Genomic DNA, 19307 nt, shown 5'->3' with positions numbered 1-19307 from the left:
TATGGGAGTCAAATATTTGACTCCCATAAATGGCCGATCGTGTTTGTCGACGAGGTAAAACCAAAACCACGCAATTTCGAGGCATATTTATGTAGATCATTGTATTTTACTTTTAAAACATCTTTTTAACCACACCGATTTTATAACAAACGGTTACAGAACGCTTTTCAAAGACCAACTTGACCGATCCAAGGCAACGTGTTCCTTTAGCACCGAAATCAAACGATAGTGCGAATAACTTCTTTTTTTAAATTGTAATTGACAAACTGAAACATCTTTTTGAGCCAAAGGTCCAATTGTATTTGATGTGTGGTTCACTTTGGTAATAACGTGTACTAATTTTGTTGCTCATAATTGAGAGTGCGCGTCTTTTTAGTCATGCTTCCTCGTCTATAGGTCAAAGGAGGTTGCTCATTGGTCAATCTTGAGTCTTGAATTGATTTACTATCATAAAAAGCATCGCTGCTGTCCTGGAGAGGGTGGGTTGCAATTTGTTTTTTGTTGCTTTGTGCTTATGCTGTCAATATTATATCAGTTGTGGTATCGTCAGTTGCTGTGACTGCAGTCACTGGTAGCCAACCATGTGCGCCGTGCGTACAAGTCTGTTTACATGGTTGCTCAATGACGTCAAAGAATAAAGGTCCAATGGAATCCAACGCGCATGCGTATTGACATTCTATATAGGGGTGCATTTAGGTTTCAATTGTTCGTAGGGTGTGATTACATGTCCTTGTCTCGAACAAACGAAGCAAATATGCCATCTTCCTTTTCTATGAGTTCATTTGGCGCTCCATACTCTGCTACCTTCCCGTCGTCCAGAACCAGTATCTTGTCAGAGTTCAATATAGTTCCAATGCGATGCTACGTCAAAAACACAAAACAAATCATGTCAAACTAAAAAGCAACTATTGGGAATTACTGAAAATAATTGTTAGCATAAAACCTTACTTGGTAATGAGCAATGTAGAGGTGTTGATAAAAACATTGTGAGAAACGGCTCCCTCTGAAGAAACATATTTTTTGAAGCCTTTTTATGCATTTGAAGCACACAGAGTAATGCAACAAGTGTTTTTCTTCTTTCAGTATTCTCTTGCAAATTTGATGACCAATTGAGCACAAACTTTCACATGTTTCTTATTTTATGCTTTTTTTAGGCTACACAAAGTGAGAAACTGGTTAATTTTGACAATTACCAAACGTGTCCAGTGCCTTTTGGTTGAAATTTCATCTTTACTAAAACACATTATGCAACTAACAACAATACAAGACTTGAACCAACCGCTATAGTCAGCACAGTACGCTCAGCGAAGGCGGTTGTCACTACACGCTGAAGAAGCTTGTCCTGTTTTATAAAAGCAAAGAATCAAGATACATTTAATGAACCAGACGAGTTACTTATTCAGGCTTACAACTTCGACACCATGCGAGATTATAGTCTCATTCAATTAGAATGAAGTCTCATGTTACAGAAAACGACATCTTACCGTTTCTAGGTCAATTGATGCAGTGGCTTCATCCATAATGAGGATACGAGACTTCCTAAGGAAGGCACGAGCCAAACAGAATAACTGCCGCTGACCGACGCTGAAATTCTCACCACCTTCACTTACCATAGAATCTACAAAGTGAAAACAATAGTACATCATGTAACAATCTCCATCTACAGCAAAAAGCTCTTTTCATTTTCATTTCAAAAATGTTAACACACAAGGGTTACTTCTTTAAACAGTGTTGCAGTAAGTATTGATACCATTATCACTGGTCTTCCCATTTGCCGACCTCGGACTAAAGTCCTAATGTGCCGGTCTCTGGCTTGGTCTTGCCTCCCCTGCCGGTCTTGGACGTGGTCTGCTTCCCCTGCCGGTCTTGGGCGTGGTCTGCTCCCCTGCCGGTCTCGGGCATGGTCTTGCCTCCCCTGCCGGTCTCGGGCGTGGTTGCCTCCCCTACCGGTTTTGGGCATGGTGTTGCCTCCCCTTTCGGTCTTAGGTGGTTTGACTCCCCTGCCGGTCTTGGGCATGGTTTTGCCTCCCCTGCCGGTCTTGGGCATGGTCTTGACTCCCCTGCCGGTCTCGGGCGTGGTTGCCTCCCCTACCGGTTTTGGGCATGGTGTTGCCTCCCCTTTCGGTTTTTTGGCGTGGTTTGTCCTCTTGCCGGTTTTAGGGCATGGTCTGCCGGTCTTGGGCGTGTTCTTGCCTCTCCTGCCGGTGGTGGGCGTGGTCTGCTCCCCTGCCGGTCTCGGGCGTGGTTGCCTCCCCTACCGGTTTTGGGCATGGTGTTGCTTCCCCTTTCGGTCTTTAGTGGTTTGCCTCCCCTGCCGGTCTTGGGCATGGTTGCCTCCCCTGCCGGTCTCGAGCGTGGTTGCCTCCCCTACCGGTTTTGGGCATGGTGTTGCCTCCCCTTTCGGTCTTTAGTGGTTTGCCTCCCCTTTCGGTCTTTAGTGGTTTGCCTCCCCTTGCCAGTTTTAGGGCATGGTTTGCCGGTCTTGGGCGTGGGCTTGCCTCCCCTGCCGGTCTTGGTCGTTTTCTTGCTCCCCTGCCGGTCTTGGGCATGATGTTGCCTGTCTTGGGCGTGTTCTTGCCCCCCTCCCCCCCCGCCGGTCTTTGGCTTGGTCTTGGTGTGCCCCTGCTGGTCTTGGGCATGGTCGTGCCTCGCTTGCTAGTCTTGGTAGGCGTGGTCTTGGTCCCCTGTCGGTCCTGAGCGTGGGCTGCCTCCCTGCCGGTCTTGGGTAAGGTTTTGCCTCCCCTGCCAATCTTTAGGCATGGTCTTTGTCCCCTGCCGGTCCTGAGCGTGGGCTGCCTCCCTGCCGGTATTGGGCAAGGTTTTGCCTCCCTTCAACACATTTTAAATCTATGTTAACTTACCCAATCCCTCGTCCAGCGATGAAACTGCATCTTTGAGTTGAGCGATTTCCAAGGCGCGCCATAGAGATTCGTCCGTGTTGTCTTTCCCAGTTGGGTCTAAATTATACCTGTTGACGAGTATCAAACTCTGATTACTTATAAATTCTTTCGGGAGAACCTACTCTTTGAATGCAATAAACTAGAAGGGGAATTAACTGTTAATAACTTACGGGTACAACCGTGTATTGAACTGTTTTGGTATCGACTTTTCGAACAGTATACTTTACCTTATTCAGGAGAATTGGTATGGGTTGTCATGATGGAGAAAAGATACAAGGTTTCTGGCTCAATGTCTACTTGGGACACCCCTATAGTAAAACTGGCTTCCAGCCGACTGATACTATTTATAGGTTGGTATGGTATGGAACACAAGAAAAAAACAAACTATTTTGGGAGAAGTATTGGTTCTGAGAAGAACCCGTGTGGTCTCGACGTTTCGAACAGTATACTTTGGTCCTCTTCATGAGAATGCTAAATTACTGATGCTGAGGTTTCAATGATTTGTCTACAGGTTTTGTGACCACAGTCAAAATCATGCAGGCCCTACCCTCTCACTTTGTGTTATGATTTTATGAGATGAAGAAATCATTTAAAAGGGGAAAAGACATAATTCTATATGCACTGGTTACCTTATTGTTCCAGTAAAAAGAACTGGATCCTGCGGGATGATGCTTATTTGACTCCTAAGAGAGGTCAAAGGCACAGACTTGATGTCAATACCATCAATTACGACGCGACCTGCAACAGTGAATGGATGTCATGTCAATGTCAGACTTTAAACATTCACATGGTCATAGGTTGGTAGGTTTTTTTTTATAAACAGAGCGTCTATTTTGAGGAATACAAAGACAGTGATTAGATACAAGTTTTCTTTATTAGACACTGTCATAAATATTGCCATCCAGATTGAGTGACTACGGCTATTGCTGTGGTTGATGACCGTTGATGAATGGTGATGTGTAGCAATCTAGCCATAGCCACAGATAAAGTGTGTGGCAATAAGCCATAGCCTATATGCATAGTATGGGGTTGCTTGTACTGACGTCTCTAATAAGAAATGAATAACTTGATGAGAATATTATATGAGATGTTTAAGCAAGCGACTAGTTTGAAATTAGTTTTGGTTTTGTGTTAATATTGAAGCTTTTACCTTTACATATATCAATAACACGAAGCAATGCTAGAGTGAGAGAAGACTTCCCTGCCCCTGTCCGACCACAAATACCAACCTGTAAACATATACAGTAAACCACTACATACATTGGATTGGTGGAATTACTTCTTATGGAAATGAAAATCAATATTAACAACATTAAATGCGTTCAGCGATTTTTGGCAGAGCCTGGGGTCTAATACTATTTGTGTAATAACTTCTTATGCTGATTGAAATATGAAGTGTCCCAAAACTAACATTAACTTCTTATGCTGATTGAAATATGAAGTGTCCCAAAACTAACATTAACTTCTTATGCTGATTGAAATATGAAGTGTCCCAAAACTAACATTAACTTCTTATGCTGATTGAAATATGAAGTGTCCAAAAAATAGCATTAACTTTACCTATGCTCCATAGCAATGGGTCTAAATATACTTTATGGAAGAAACAAATATGTTTCGTCTTTTCAGCGTGGTTCTCCGACTATATCAATGATCGTGGAGTAGGTTCCTCTGTAATGTCATATTACTGGTAATTTATAAATATATTACAAAATAAACGAATATTTTCACAACTGAAATGGAACCTTCAACGTTGTACGAAAATACAATTTTTAAAAGAGGGTTAACAATTGAAGTAAATTGAATGACCTTTTCTCCAGCTTGAAACTCTACTGTGATGTCTCGAAGCACTGGGTCCGTCTCTTGGCCATATCGCACTGAAACGTTTTCAAGCTTCACTGTACCACAGTTTGGCCAATTCTGGGGTGGTTCAAGTCCTGTGGGAATGTGGGTCAACCAAGTCAAACGTGATGATTAAAATGTTTTTGCGCAGAAGCTTGACAATATAATGTTAGTAGTTCATGTAATCTGTTGTGTGTGATCTTACCTTCATATGACTCATTGTCGACGTGAGTGTAGTACTTGACACGTTCTACTGCGTTCATTTGCATCTCCAAATCAGCCATCGTGCGCACGTAAAAGTTCAAATAGCCAGAAATCTGTACATTACAATAAGAGCTACTAATTACAGTCCTCAAAAAGATTGTATACAAACAAAGTTAGTATAGTGCACGATCCCCCATAACGTGTTGAAGCAGTAGGCAAGGATACCATTAACTCCCAACGACATTGTGGTCAGACTATACGTTCAAATCAAGCGTCTTCTTTGGATATAGCTGTATGAACTTTGGCTGCAAAGAGAGATCCTGACATAGCCATTGTCAAATATGTCCATTCGAACACGGCCTTACTGTTATCCCATTTAGCATTATAATCTAGTCGGTATATATCAGACAGCAATCTATAGACAAACCTGTAGAGTGTATGTGACTGCTAGTCCAACGAGACTAGGATCTAGACCAATGGTTAAAGCACCAACCAGTGTCGTCATACCAGCCAGAATCACCATCAGTGCACCGATAAAGTCCTATTCAATGTGGAGAAAAAACACATCGGACATTATATGCAAGCAATGTGAACTTCTCTTTAAGCTTAAACATGTACTACATTGGGGAGTAATGTCCCGTATAAATGCTACAAATGATTGATAGATTGATTAATTCCCGAGTGAATAAACCCAAACGTGAAAAATAGCACTACTCGCAAGTACATGAAGGCACTTACCAATCTAACGCCAAGCCAGCGTTGCACTACTTGTAAGTACATGAAGGCACTTACCAATCTAACGCCAAGCCAGCGTTGCACTACTTGTAAGTACATGAAGGCACTTAATACCAATCTAACGCCAAGCCAGCGTTGCACTACTTGTAAGTACATGGAGGCACTTACCAATCTAACGCCAAGCCAGCGTTGCACTACTTGTAAGTACATGAAGGCACTTACCAATCTAACGCCAAGCCAGCGTTGCACTACTTGTAAGTACATGAAGGCACTTACCAATCTAACGCCAAGCCAGCGTTGCACTACTTGTAAGTACATGGAGGCACTTACCAATCTAACGTCAAGCCAGCGTTGCACTACTTGTAAGTACATGAAGGCACTTACCAATCTAACGCCAAGCCAGCGTTGCACTACTTGTAAGTACATGAAGGCACTTACCAATCTAACGCCAAGCCAGCGTTGCACTACTTGTAAGTACATGAAGGCACTTAATACCAATCTAACGCCAAGCCAGCGTTGCACTACTTGTAAGTACATGAAGGCACTTAATACCAATCTAACGCCAAGCCAGCGTTGCACTATACTTGTAAGTACATGAAGGCACTTACCAATCTAACGCCAAGCCAGCGTTGCACTATACTTGTAAGTACATGAAGGCACTTACCAATCTAACGCCAAGCCAGCGTTGCACTACTTGTAAGTACATGAAGGCAGACAAATTGGAATTGATCCTCGATATAACGGTTTTGTAGAAACGATCGCCACATCTGGAAAGTCAACAGTTTTAAAGTGTTATTTTTTAAAACAGGGTTTAAAACAGTGGTTTAAAAGTATACACTAGAAAAGCCTGTCTTACAATATTGTTTAATGGTTTATTACTACCTTATTTCTAGTATTTGCATACACAAATCTATAGACTGACAAAAAAATGACAAACCGGAATGCTCGAATGGTGGTAAGCCCTCCGAGACTTTCTGAGAAGTAAGCGAAGACAGGAGACTTGCTTACACTGTCTAGTCGTTGTAACTCCCTAATAGTAGGACAAGATAAACATAACTCGTATCACTCAACATGACTGTGTTTGACAGCAAAGCTTTGTCTACATTACATCTAACCCCTCCCAGTGTCGAAGTCGATCAATGATTGTCGACACAGACTCGTAAATGCCATAAGCTTACTATTTGGCTCAGATCAAGCCTAAATGTTATAGTAACAGGCCCTGATAGATGTTGTAAGCAGTCGTCACATAAATGGGCTAAATAGTGGGTTAAAACGAACACGGACAACCGAGTATGTTTCAGGTAGTTGCTTGATAGTGGATGCGGGAGTCTTTGAAAGAATTTGATAAGTTATTAACTAATTACTGAAGTATTTTACTTTACACTGCAAAAGAGAATTTTCTGACAAGTTCAATTCACTATTTATCATGATGCTACTGGCAATGTTAATGTTTACCAACTAAAAGTAACGTTTTAATAATAGGGACTGTATTGAATTGTAATTACGTAAGTAGTTACCTTGACGTTGCTAGAAAGTATCTTTGTAGGAAGAAGTAACCAATAGCAATAGGGATAAAGAAAGCAATGAAGATTGGCATGACGATGGCGTTAACTAACACGGCTGACAGAACCTTTAGAGAACTAGCCAGCAAAAGGTTTATCGTCTGTAATAGTTTCTGGATAAACGAAGGAACCAAAAACACAAACATTTATTTAAATGTGTCACTATTTCATTGAGATTGGTATTTGATCATAGCGCAATGCTGATCGACTTAAAGATAAACACTAACATCACTCCATGGAACAATTTCTTACCGTATCAATCTGTTCAGTGTCATTAGAAAACCGATTCAGAACTCGGCCAATAGGAGTTGTGTCGAAAAACCTGCATAAAGAAAGTAAACACCACAACAATTAATTTGGGGAAATTTGTAGAAGAATGATAGTACGTGTTTATACTTCCATAAACCAAGGTTCCATAAACCCAGCTACATACAAATCAGGGGTCTCCACCAAACAAGCTTGATTAAGAGACTATACTCGGTCTAATCCTTACCCCTACCTTAGCGGTATACTTTGATTATTATGGAGCATTCCTCGTTGTAGTCTCTTAGCAGCCGTTAGAACTCCCCACATTATCATGGGTCTCCACCAAACAAACTTGATTATGAGACTATACTTGGTCTAATCCTTACCCCTACCTTAGCGGTACTTTGATGATATTATGGAGCATTCCTCTTTGTAGTCTCTTAGCAGCCGTTAGAACTCCCCACACTATGGCAGCAGCAGTTAGCACTCTGAAGATCAAATAGCCCGCATTCAAGCCGACATAGACACCAAAGTATTGGGCAAATAACTCATCGTTATCTGTCTGTAAGAAAACAGTTCAGTTATAAAGTTTTGATCTAACACATGGATAATTCAATGGAAGTATGGAACCCCCACACCATCATTCATTGACCTCGTAAGCAATCTTCAATATTAAACCGAAGATTCATGTTTCTGGCATCTTCCAAACCCACGAGAACTTATACAGAGAAGACAGTTCATCGCACACTCAGTCTTTAGTCTCTGGAGAGGAGTGAGGAGAGATTTATGCCTTGAGGTTTTAGAGATGAGTCTGTACGGTGACTGCCCCACCCTTCTTGAAGTCTTGAAAAGAAGACTTAATGGTCTTTCCTGTTTCGAATTTTCCTTTTCTACTCTTCTATCATATTGATGGCAACAAAAGAATGGCAGGCCATTTTGAAGACCTGAGCCCGAGTGTACCGAGGCATCCCGGGGGTTTGTATGAACAGTCGGGCTCAAACATTCATACAGATTATAATCTTGTTTGAAAGTTAAAGCCATTATAAGCCATTATACACTTTCGGAACAGAAAAAAAAAGTTCACATATTTACAAATAACTTACAGGGTTTACAGAGGTCATGGTGAAAGACTTCTCTTGAAATATTAATATTATTCCATGAAATGCTTTACTCTTTGAGAAAACATTAAACCGATTATCAATTCTCGTTATCGAGAATTACGGATTTTATTTTTAAACACATGTCATGACACGGCGAAACGTTCGGAAACAAGGATGGGTTTCCCGTTATTTTCTCCCGACTCCGATGACCGATTGAGCCTAAATTTTCACAGGTTTGTTATTGTGTATATAAGTTGTGATACACGAAGTGTGGGCCTTCGGACAACACTGTTTACCGAAAGTGTCCAATGGCTTTAACCAAACTCTACAACAACGATTCTTTCTTTTTTGAGAACTAACTTGGTTTCTGAGACCAGCTTCTGACCAAGCCGAGAGCCAGAAATTGGTTCCAATAAGGAAGCCGGAGTTAACTGCAGCTAGTATGACACCAAGTATGAATGTGAGCCAGCCTGCATTAATGGCGTAGTAGAGATAGACAGAGTAAGACACTGAGCCTCGTTCCATCTCTTCCTTCTCCATCAGAGTACCAGACGCTCTGCTTTTATCTCCATCTGTATAAAGTCATCATAAAAGCAAATTATTATCAGTTTGAATTTATACCAAAATAAAATACTTAGTTCAAAGACCAGTTATGCCTTTAAACATTCGTTTCCCCATGGCCCAATTTCATACAGCTCAAGCAAAGAACATTGCCGAAACAAATTCTGCTTAACAAAAATGAGCAGGATACCAGTCGCAAAGTGTTATCCAGTCCATTATCTCATTCTGCATTTGTGTCTGGTATGGTAATCTTAGAGCCAAAGACAGCCACCGACTGTAACGTGTCATAAGAGCTGCTTCCAAAACGATTGGCCTGGACATTAAGGATTTACATTGTATTTTTGAATCGGCCATTACCTCTAAAAAGATTCAAGTCATTATGCATGATCATACCCATCCACTTCATTCTTCAGTGGTGGTCAACAAATCAGGAAGAATTCGTCCCCCCCCCCACCCGCACTAAGCGTTTCAGATTGTTATTCTTGCCTAATGCTTGCCACCTGTTCAACTCCAAATTCAAAAGATAACTCCCTGCTTCTGTCCGCTTACTGTTTTTCTTGGTTTCCTTTCATCATTGTTCCTTATTTTTATGTTTTTTGTAATCTCCCCTGTAATTTTGTGGATGGTTGTAAATATATTTGTCTCTCTATATTTTGTCCCGTTTATATTTGTTAACCTGTTTATGTAGTGAATATCTATATTTTCTTTTTTAAATTGTTTTTTTTTTATCATTGACGCACAGTGGAAGGCAATGTTCATGTTTTTAACGTAAATAATACATTGAACTGAAAATTAAATTGAAACGGTCCAACATGTTATTAGGGCTGGTAACCTGACTCTGCTCACCACAATTCTGTTGTGCCTAGCATATTTTGTATGCTTAAATATCTATACAATTGGACCTTGTCTGACGAATTAAGCAAATTGGTAACGTAACATTCAAATTGGTGATGAAAAAATCTATATGCAGTCTGCAAACTGTCAAGTATGCGTCGCTTAGAAATAATTCCATATAAACATCAGAAGTTTCTAAAGCAACCTATTCCAACGACATTTTTTAAATAACAATGTTTGCATCAGTGAGCTTCATAGTATTTATTTTATGTCATATGAAAACTTCACAGCGAGGTGATCATTAAAATTAGTGAGGTCGGCTGCCTCATGTTTGAATTTGCAGGGGGATATTCGTCGGTAACTGTCTTGAGCAAATTGAAGCAAATCAAATTTTGCCCTTGACCTTTTTTCAGGATGGCAGTCTTGACTTGCTGTTGGAGTCGTAATCTCTCCTCCTTCACTGACTCTGATTCGTAACCAGACTGTTCCAACTCGGCTTCCGACTCGCTGGCTAGTTCTACAGCCTTGTTGTACTCACTATACATATCAGGATCAGCAGCAATGATGTCATCTAATGTACCTTGGGCAGCTATCCGACCATCTTTCATTTCTATTATCTGAAAAAACAATAAACCCTTACAGTCGAGGCAAGCTTAGCTAGCGTGTGAATCAATCCACCAATATTATCTTTGCCTTCTTCACTCACTATAACGAAAACGTGACAACTCGTTCTCATTCGTTGGTGTTCGGCAAGAATTGTTCTGTTCAAGATTCTTTTAACTTAAACCCATTTTCGGTTAGTTTTGCCGACTTACCAAGTCTGCTCTATTTAGATACTGAAGTTGATGTGTGACCAAAATAACCGTCTGTCGATGGCTCACTAGTAATTTCATGATACCCTCTTCGAACAGATGGCGACCAACATGGACATCGAGGGCTGACAGTGGATCGTCCTGAGCAAAAAAATGGACTTGGTGTTATTTGTAGAACATATTAACTTGAAAATTCTAGAATGAATAAAAACTACATTGTTATTGTTGTGGTTTTGTTAGCTTGAATGGTCTTCTTTTAAAATTGTCACAGATTTAGTGGAGCTCTAAATTGTGTTGTCGCGTATTGCAAGAAGTTGTGTACAAGTTTACCAATATAATGACATCTCGATCCGAGTACATGGTTCTAGCCACGCTGATTCGCTGCTTCTGTCCACCACTTAGGTTGATTCCTTTCTCACCAATCTCAGTCTGGTCTCCAGCTGGTAAGATATCAATGTCTGGTCGCAAGGCACAAGCGTCAATCACTCGTTTGTATCTGTGAGAATAATGAAGCGTGTTTCAAATTAAATTGTTAACAGCTATTTAAGTTTTAAGAAGAACTAAAGAGAGAGAAAAGGCAATAACTAACTTCCTCGATTCCACTGGTTGAGAGAAGAGTATATTTTCCTGTAGACTTGTATTAAGCAGCCAAGGTTTCTGAGCAGCAAACGCTATCTGGTTCCGGTCCCTGTAAATTATGAACACAAATCGCATTGACATTTAGTAACAATCATAGTAATGAGTACTGGTTGCTTCAAGCATGGATGTCGAAATAAGTCACATCACTGTGGACGTGGGAAAACATTAGCAACAGAAGTTACTACGAATTGAAAAGGTGTTTGTAAGCGTCAATGATTTGTTCTTTAACAGACAATTATTGATATAATACCTGACTTGCACCATTCCGGTGATAGTTGTCATTTCACCCAATATTGCAGAAATAAAAGATGATTTACCGGAACCGACTTGACCAGTTAAAATAGTCAGTTTACCTGTAGACAAAACAATAACAGTGTTTTAACAACTCAAATGAAAAGGTGTCACAGTGTTTAATGTTTACCCAGACATAAACTCTCTATTGAAGGCAAAACATACCTTCTGGTATCTCTACATTGATATCTGACAGTACGGCGTGACTTGACTCTGGATCCCACAGGAAACAGCCGTTGGATATCTAAAAATACAATATATTATTGCATCAGTGTAATATGTGTAGGCCTACCAGTCGCTTTATTTATCCCAGATGAATTTAAAATCATATAAATTTAGAATTAATGTAGGCCATAGCACACATTTTTAACAAAATCCAAACTAAAGTCGTATAGGCCTTGTGGCAGAATAGATATTAACAGAAATATCAGAAACAAATTAAGAAACCCGAAATAGAAAAAATGATTTTCAAAAATGTTGACGTGTTCATAATGTAAGCAAAACTACTGATCATTCACAATTATTAAAATAACTCACACAACACCATCGAAATATATATAACCTATTTATTACCTTTATTGAAACGCCATGTTTCAATCTTGTCGTTGATTCATTTTGCACCTCGCGTCCAGTACACGTGGAGCCATACCTTAATATACTCGCACCTTTCGAGACGTCATTGCCGCCATTCTTTTTCATCAATTTAGACGTCTCCACCGTGTCTATTTCGTCGGATGATTCACTTGAACTATCTGTGAATGTTTCTGAATCTGGCTTTCGAAAACCAACCTGACAAAATCAGCATACAATAATACGAATCAAACCTATTTTCTTTTTAAACGATGTCAAGAGATTATTATTCACATTCAATTTACTTGAACTTTCGTGTATGGACATTTTTTCAAATAAAATGAGACCATTCGTTGATTGAATTATTCTAAAACTGTGAATAAGCTTAAAGTCACCTGGAAATATAATTGTTTTTCTTTCAAACATGAGAGTATATGCTTACGAACAATAAAACAATTTTTTTAGAAATTGTTTGTCACGATTTTTATGTTTAAAAAATATATGAAGTTGTTTGGGGGGCTGACTCCGCCTACCCCTTTTATGACGTCAATCGAGGCAGACTTTGCCTGCAATGCGTATAGTAAACACATGTGCAAAGTACATGTACGTCCAAGACGTGAGTTGGTACATTTCAAAAAGTGTTTTTCTGCATTCAGCAGCAATACACCTGGTCGGCATTGCCGGAAAAAACAAAACAATTTTTTTTTTGAAACGTACAAACTCACGACTTGGTCCGTACATGTACTGTGTTTACTCTACGCATTACAGGCAAAGTCTGCCTCGATTGACGTCACAAACAGCGCCCTCTCGGGTCGGGGTCTACTCTTAAATTTGTAAATAACATAAGAACTGATTTTTTAAAACCTTAGTTAACTGTTTATTCACATTCCACTCATCAAAACACATATATTAGTGACAAAAGCTTTATTTTGAAAAAATACCACTTCAAGGTGACTTTAATTTGGCTTTAATGATAAGATTGTTGTCTGCCGCCTACGTGATTGTTACTATTAATTTTTAACATAGAATAAAATAAAAACATCATTTACACCTTTGTACAATGTGTTTGACCTGCAATATTTAGGCCACTAGGCCAATAGGCCACTAGGCCAATAGGCCAATATCTGTAATATTTGAGGTCCCAGCTCAGTCAATAAAAACCATTCCTCATACCCCTCCAGTTTGTCTTACTCTTAGCACCTTCATACCCCTAGCCCACATTTTAGAGTTTGTACTCACCGACTCAGCCTGATCCCGTCGTGCGCCATTTTGTTCCCGACTCAATTCACTCCCATGTTTTTCAACTTCTGGTGCGGCCAGGAACTTCTGTACGCGTTTTGTGCTGACGTATCCATTAATGAAGTATAACAAACTCATTGGAAGATTCATTAAAGGAACCAGAAGAGCATTGAAAAGAGCCAATGATGAAAAGGTTACGGCTGGTGTTAAGGGGTCACCGGTGAGGGCGGTATAGGTCCCATATCCCTTAGAAAAAAATTAAAAGGATTGATTGAGTTAAATCTTCAGCCATTAATTTTAAACGTTGTTGCATTCATTGCATATTCACAAACATGTTATTAAAAAACTCTTATCGGGTAATATTAGAGCACCAGATAAAAGATTTGATAAATTTGTATTGTTTAAAGGCAGTGGACACTATTGGTAATTACTCAAAATAGTTATAAGCATAAAACCTTTTTTGGTGACGAGTAATGGGGAGAGGTTGATGGTATAAAACATTGTGAGAAACAGCTCCCTCTGAAGTGCCATAGTTTTCGAGAAAGAAGTAATTTTCCATGAATTGATTTCGAGACCTCAGATTTAGAACTTGAGGTATCGAAATCAACCATCTAAATGCACACAACTTCGTGTGACAAGGGTGTTTTTCATTCATTATTATCTCGCAAGTTCGATGACTGATTGAGCTCAAATTTTCACAGGTTTGTTATTTTATGCATATGTTGAGATACACAAACTGTGAAGGCTAATTACCAATAGTGTCCACTGCCTTTAAAGATAATGTGCACGATTTATTATCAAAAAGGAATTCATTATATAAGTATTAAACAAGAATCGAGTGTTTGTATGCCAATAGAATAACTGGTACCCGTGCCGCTTAGGTTCCCTTGTCGCTAAAACTTAACTCACCACAATCGTCACAAGAACTGGCATGGAAAGCGTCAAACACACTGAGGACATGTTTAATAAATAAATAAATAAAAATAGGAATCATTAAATGGATACTGACATTCTTTGTCAATTTGGATTATTATTCAACAAGATATTCAACAAATAATGTAAAGTTGTCCTATGTGAGAAATACACTTTAAAAAGAGCTGTTGTATATGCTTTTATATTTTTCATATTTATTGAAAGAGCAGCGAAGTCATTTAATGTTGACTGTCACTGCCGTAGAGTAGCAGTAAACTAATCAAAATCTGTCACCAAATGTTACTTTTAATTTGTCTGGTTAAAATGTGCTTAGAAATGTACTTAAAATGTGCTTAGGAATCTCCTCAGAAATGTACTTATTGGTTTAGTGTTTACCTGTTGATATAAAGCCAATGTTGATCTTGAGTAGGAAGTTGAGTTCTTTAGCTCTGATGATCTCAATGGCTTTACAGTACAGTCCTTCCCACGCGTATAACTTCAGTAGCTTGATACCTTGAAGTAATTCATTCGTTTTCTTCAAACGTTCGTCACTGCACTTCTGTAAAGAATTAATACCATACATAATAAACACAAATCTTTTCGCTCGAATCAGAGCAAACAGATCTCAAACATCGATTGGTCCTTCAACGACTTTTATTTTAAGAATCATCAACAATTTCACGCTGTTACAAAATATAATGTTTTCTTCTATAAAGGTTTTCTCAACTACTAAAGTTTAAAATCCCCAAACTCGATTCAAAATTGTAAAATGATAATTTAATGATCCTAGCATCACACGACTCATCTACACAGAAACGAGACATTTTAAAGAAGGTCTTTCCAAAAGTGTTTACTTCATAAATTAACTCCAAAAATGTTTGCAAAAGCCGCAAGATAGATGGTGAGCTCTAAAAACGTCAACGGTTCAAATGTAATTATTATCAGTTTAATAGGCCTATTAACTTGTAAGTGTGTACTTGTTTTAAAGGCTCAGTTGTTCCTTTAGCTTTCATTTTGAATATTTTATTATCAGCCTTCTTGGTTGTGTAATAAAAGGAAACTCAAATACAGAATGATGTGCTGTCTGCATGAAATATTCAACCCGTATAATGAATATGTATATATAGACGTCTGATAGATGACCTTTGAACTTACCAGTAGGTTCTTTTGTTGTCTTCCAATGAATGAAGCAATCTTCAATTGTACCGGACTCATTAAGATGAATAAACTGGCCCCAATTAGAGCTGAGTAACCCATTTGGTAATACAACAGTGCAAGGTTAACGGCAAGCTGTTGGTCAAAATTATAACATTGGTTCGTATATGGGCAAAAACACTTATACAACAAGTTAATTGGTAGAAATTAAACAATTATTTTCCTGAACGGGTAGACCGAGTGGCCAGTGAACAGGAGCCAAGTTTTCAAACCATAATATAGAGCATCAGACAAAATTTTGAGAGAAATTTAGTCTTTGCTTAGCAAAAGTGAGTGATGCACTATGTACCAGTCGTGAAAATGTAAAGTTATGAAGTTTTGTCTGGCTAAGCCTATAACTGCTTCTTCTTATTAAGATTTTCCTGTGCTTAGCAAGTTTTGTGATTTAAGGCTTTATGAAATTTGGGCACTGGAGGCAACATCACCGGGGTTGGTTCGAATCCCGAATCTCTTTCTCTTTATGTAAGACGTTTAACAATAACTGAGAGAAGAGATAGTTCGGCTTGATGTGCATCATTGTTTGAATTACAAAAATAAAATGATTTTACAAACCTGTATAGGAACAGCCCATAAGTTGTTAACCATTTGAAACATGAAGTAAATGGCTGTAGGATCGACTGACATATGATTAGTGATCTGTCCCATGTCCATCGTGCCTCCCGTAGTGGCAACAGTAGAGAGACGAAGTGATTTTTCATAAACCATGGCCTTAATTTGAAGGAAATACAAAAAGTTCACAGATAAGCTGAATAATCAACAAATTTTATACTATGAATTTCTCTAATACAAAATTCACTTGTATTCGGAAATTAATGAGTAAGATAATATAGATGGAAATTTGCAATATTTACCAATACACTAAAATCACATGCATACTTGGGTTGGATTGGAACCCACGTCTTTGCAGATAAGATAATGGTCTGAACGGGCTGAGAAATGTCTGATTTCTGACTTTTGTTATGTCTACCTGTAAATGCATTTTTTTAATTCTCTGCGAATACTGTTCCCCAAAACTTATTATCAATAACTCAATGGGCTACCAACAGGTGGAATTTCATAATTTGAACATGCCTGTCTCAATTGTGTGGGGTCTACCCTTGTTTGGCCATCAGCAAGTCCCTCCCCAAGGTCCTAAGTCCCTCCCCAAGGTCCTAAGTCCCTCCCCAAGGTCATAAGTCCCTCCCAAAGGTCCTAAGTCCCTCCCCAAGGTCCTAAGTCCCTCCACAAGGTCCTAAGTCCCCCCGCAGTGTCCCATTTCCCTCCCCAAAGTCCTAAAGTCCTAAGTCCCTCCCAAAGGTCCTAACTCTCGTGGTATTTACCTGGATTGCAGCTCGCACATTCAAGCCCTCTATGATGGCAATGTAAAAGTGAGTCTGTAAACAAATGAAGTTGACGACAGATGCAAGAAACATAACAACCACCAAAACAAAACCATTCTTGAAGAATTCTTCCATAGTTACGTGATGTTTTGGGTTCACCTGATGACGTATAAGGAGGGAAGAATCTCTGGTGTTAATAGATCGTGAATCTTAATGACGTCATTGTAAAAGATATTTTCAATCAAGAGTAATCGGTCACACCGAGTTGAAAGGCATTGTACCAACTTCTTGATCGCTAAAAGCGAGTCTTTACGAAGTGTCTACCGTATCAACATCCTAAACAAATGTAATGACCTCACATTTAAATATCTGTACATTTTCTACGAGACGTTTTTAGGTCATTCCTATATTATTTTGTTTATAATATTCAATCACACATTGAGCTTTTGACTGATGAACAAATTCCTCTTTTTGAATGAGCAGACCGATTTGCAATACATCCTCTCATATGTAACCCAAATTCCTTTTGAAGCACCCCGTCTTTGAAAAGACCCTTTGCCCCCCCCCCCCTTTGTTTTGCTTTGTTCTTGTTCTCCAAGGGGTAGAGAATGTTAAATCAATCTTGCCAAATGTGTGGGAAATGCTATCCGCTTTGTCAGCAAATACTTACTTCTGGTGGTCCCTCATTAGGGTACTTGAGTGTCGTCACGTATGACGTCAGGGCTCCAATTGCAAGAGGATTAATAAAAGCAATCATTTCACCCACTAGCTTCAGAATTGCTGCACAGAACAGCCGTCTGCCATAAACTTTGACATAGATCTTTGGTAGTGATACCTCTCCGCCTGTTATATTGGTTTTCTTCTGTACATTGAGACCAAGAAATGTTTCATTTTAAAAACCAGGTTATGGTTACACTGGTCCCCTAAGCCCTACAAACATCATGGGGGAACAGTAAGTTCATGTTTAACACTTTAACAACCAACAATTAAATCGCTGTTATCACTCATTGCCCTTAGTTGATTTTCTTAAAGATTAAAGATTTACCATTTCTTCTTTGAAGGCTTTTCGAAACCTTTCGTGGTTGAACTTAGCCTCATGTCGTTTTGGAGGCACACCCAAGTCACTAAGCTCAAGATGTTTCTTATATCCCAGAGTAAGGAGCCAGTTCGCCCACCAAAATGTCAACGAAGAAAAGAAGCTGACGTTGTAATGCATGTACTTCATTTCGTCTCGTCTCAGATCACTTGGAAAGTGTTTAGGTTGTTGACAGCAGCAGCAAAACTTGAACGAAAAACAACAACAACAACCGCTTTTATAATGTAACACCGAAGATATTGAGCCATTGTGTGAGATTTGTGTATTCATATACTGTATGTAATTGTTAGTAAAGGATGTTAGTGGTAATCAGTGAAGGTTCTGTAACTGTCTTGTGCCATGAACTCTTGAAAAACAAACACTGAACATTATAATACTCATCATTGAGTCGACCTTTACCCTAACAGTTTAAAGGTACTCAAGGTGCTTAAACAAAGAGAGCATTTTTTATGACGGGTATTTTAAAGTCTTTCAATGAGACCCGTTTTATGTAGCACCTTAAAAGGTTCCCAATGTGCTGTGGCGCATTCAACAGTCACTGCCAGAAACACCGATGTAAACCCTATTAATCTGATAGCTGTAGGATAAGTTCGCTTGCCCATAGTCCATATGGATTATTTACCCTACCTCAGTTCTGATGACATTCAGCTCTATAATCATCAAGAAAAAGTAGATGACTATTTTGATGACAGTCAAGTCAAAGAGAACAATGTTAACGTCATCCTGATTCTGGTATTCCAAACTCAACACACGAAATATTTCATGTCCAAGGGAAGACAACCAATACAGGAAAAGAAGCGGAGACATGATCGGTATCTGCCATAGTTCCATGTGATGATAATAGATGAGGGACACCAAGACTGCTATGAAGCTCAAGACACTGTGAACGTAGAGATGAGGCTGAGTGGGTTGATTCAAGACTTGGTATGTCTCATCAGTCATGACGCCCTCACCGATGGATGCAAGAAGGATCACCGAGAGTAATGCTGATATGAGCCATCTTATGCTATGGCCAGGATACACCAGTAGATGTTTAGTGTTGACTTGACGATACTTTGTGCAGCATCCAACCACCAGGAGAATAAGTGAGAAGAGGATGATGAATATACCATGAGAGATGCTCCCTACTCCGTTCACTAAACACGTGTTGTTTCGTACATTGTGGTACCAGTCTAAAGACTCGTTAGTATATGAGGAATTTATCCCGCAGAACCACTCCCATTCAGGATCCAT

General features: G+C 39.3%; 1 protein-coding gene across 1 annotated transcript; it reads right to left on the bottom strand.

Annotated features, from left to right (window-relative positions):
• Positions 1–161: 161 nt before the first annotated feature.
• LOC117307429 (ATP-binding cassette sub-family C member 9-like) lies at positions 162–19307 on the bottom strand. The gene is made up of 31 exons (XM_033792175.1): positions 18702–19307; positions 18024–18260; positions 17649–17840; positions 16979–17137; positions 16212–16367; positions 15600–15734; positions 14841–15003; positions 14442–14482; positions 13533–13778; positions 12297–12512; positions 11889–11967; positions 11683–11785; positions 11383–11481; positions 11124–11289; positions 10797–10934; positions 10385–10598; positions 8947–9158; positions 7879–8048; positions 7493–7562; positions 7196–7353; positions 6616–6708; positions 6343–6445; positions 5371–5484; positions 4945–5056; positions 4707–4834; positions 4051–4129; positions 3530–3638; positions 2862–2968; positions 1485–1618; positions 1280–1342; positions 162–861 (listed from the first exon to the last, which is right to left on the bottom strand). Exons 1-31 carry the CDS (start codon positions 19305–19307, stop codon positions 721–723), a joined length of 4743 nt encoding a protein of 1580 aa, XP_033648066.1. The 3' UTR covers positions 162–720.

The sequence above is a fragment of the Asterias rubens genome, chromosome 2, assembly GCF_902459465.1.
Source record: "Asterias rubens chromosome 2, eAstRub1.3, whole genome shotgun sequence".
NCBI lineage: Eukaryota > Metazoa > Echinodermata > Asteroidea > Forcipulatida > Asteriidae > Asterias > Asterias rubens.
Note: the sequence above shows the minus strand (reverse complement) of the source record. Positions and strands in the feature narration are given on the sequence as shown.

Excerpts from the sequence above, each read along its gene's own strand:
- LOC117307429 (XM_033792175.1), bottom strand. The coding sequence starts at position 19,307 with ATGGATCCTGAATGGGAGTGGTTCTGCGGGATAAATTCCTCATATACT. Across the intron at positions 16,368-16,978 it reads ATGTGCGAGCTGCAATCCAG|GCCATGGTTTATGAAAAATC; the intron begins GTAAATACCACG and ends CTTCAAATTAAG. Across the intron at positions 5,057-5,370 it reads CAGTCACATACACTCTACAG|ATTTCTGGCTATTTGAACTT; the intron begins GTTTGTCTATAG and ends TGTAATGTACAG.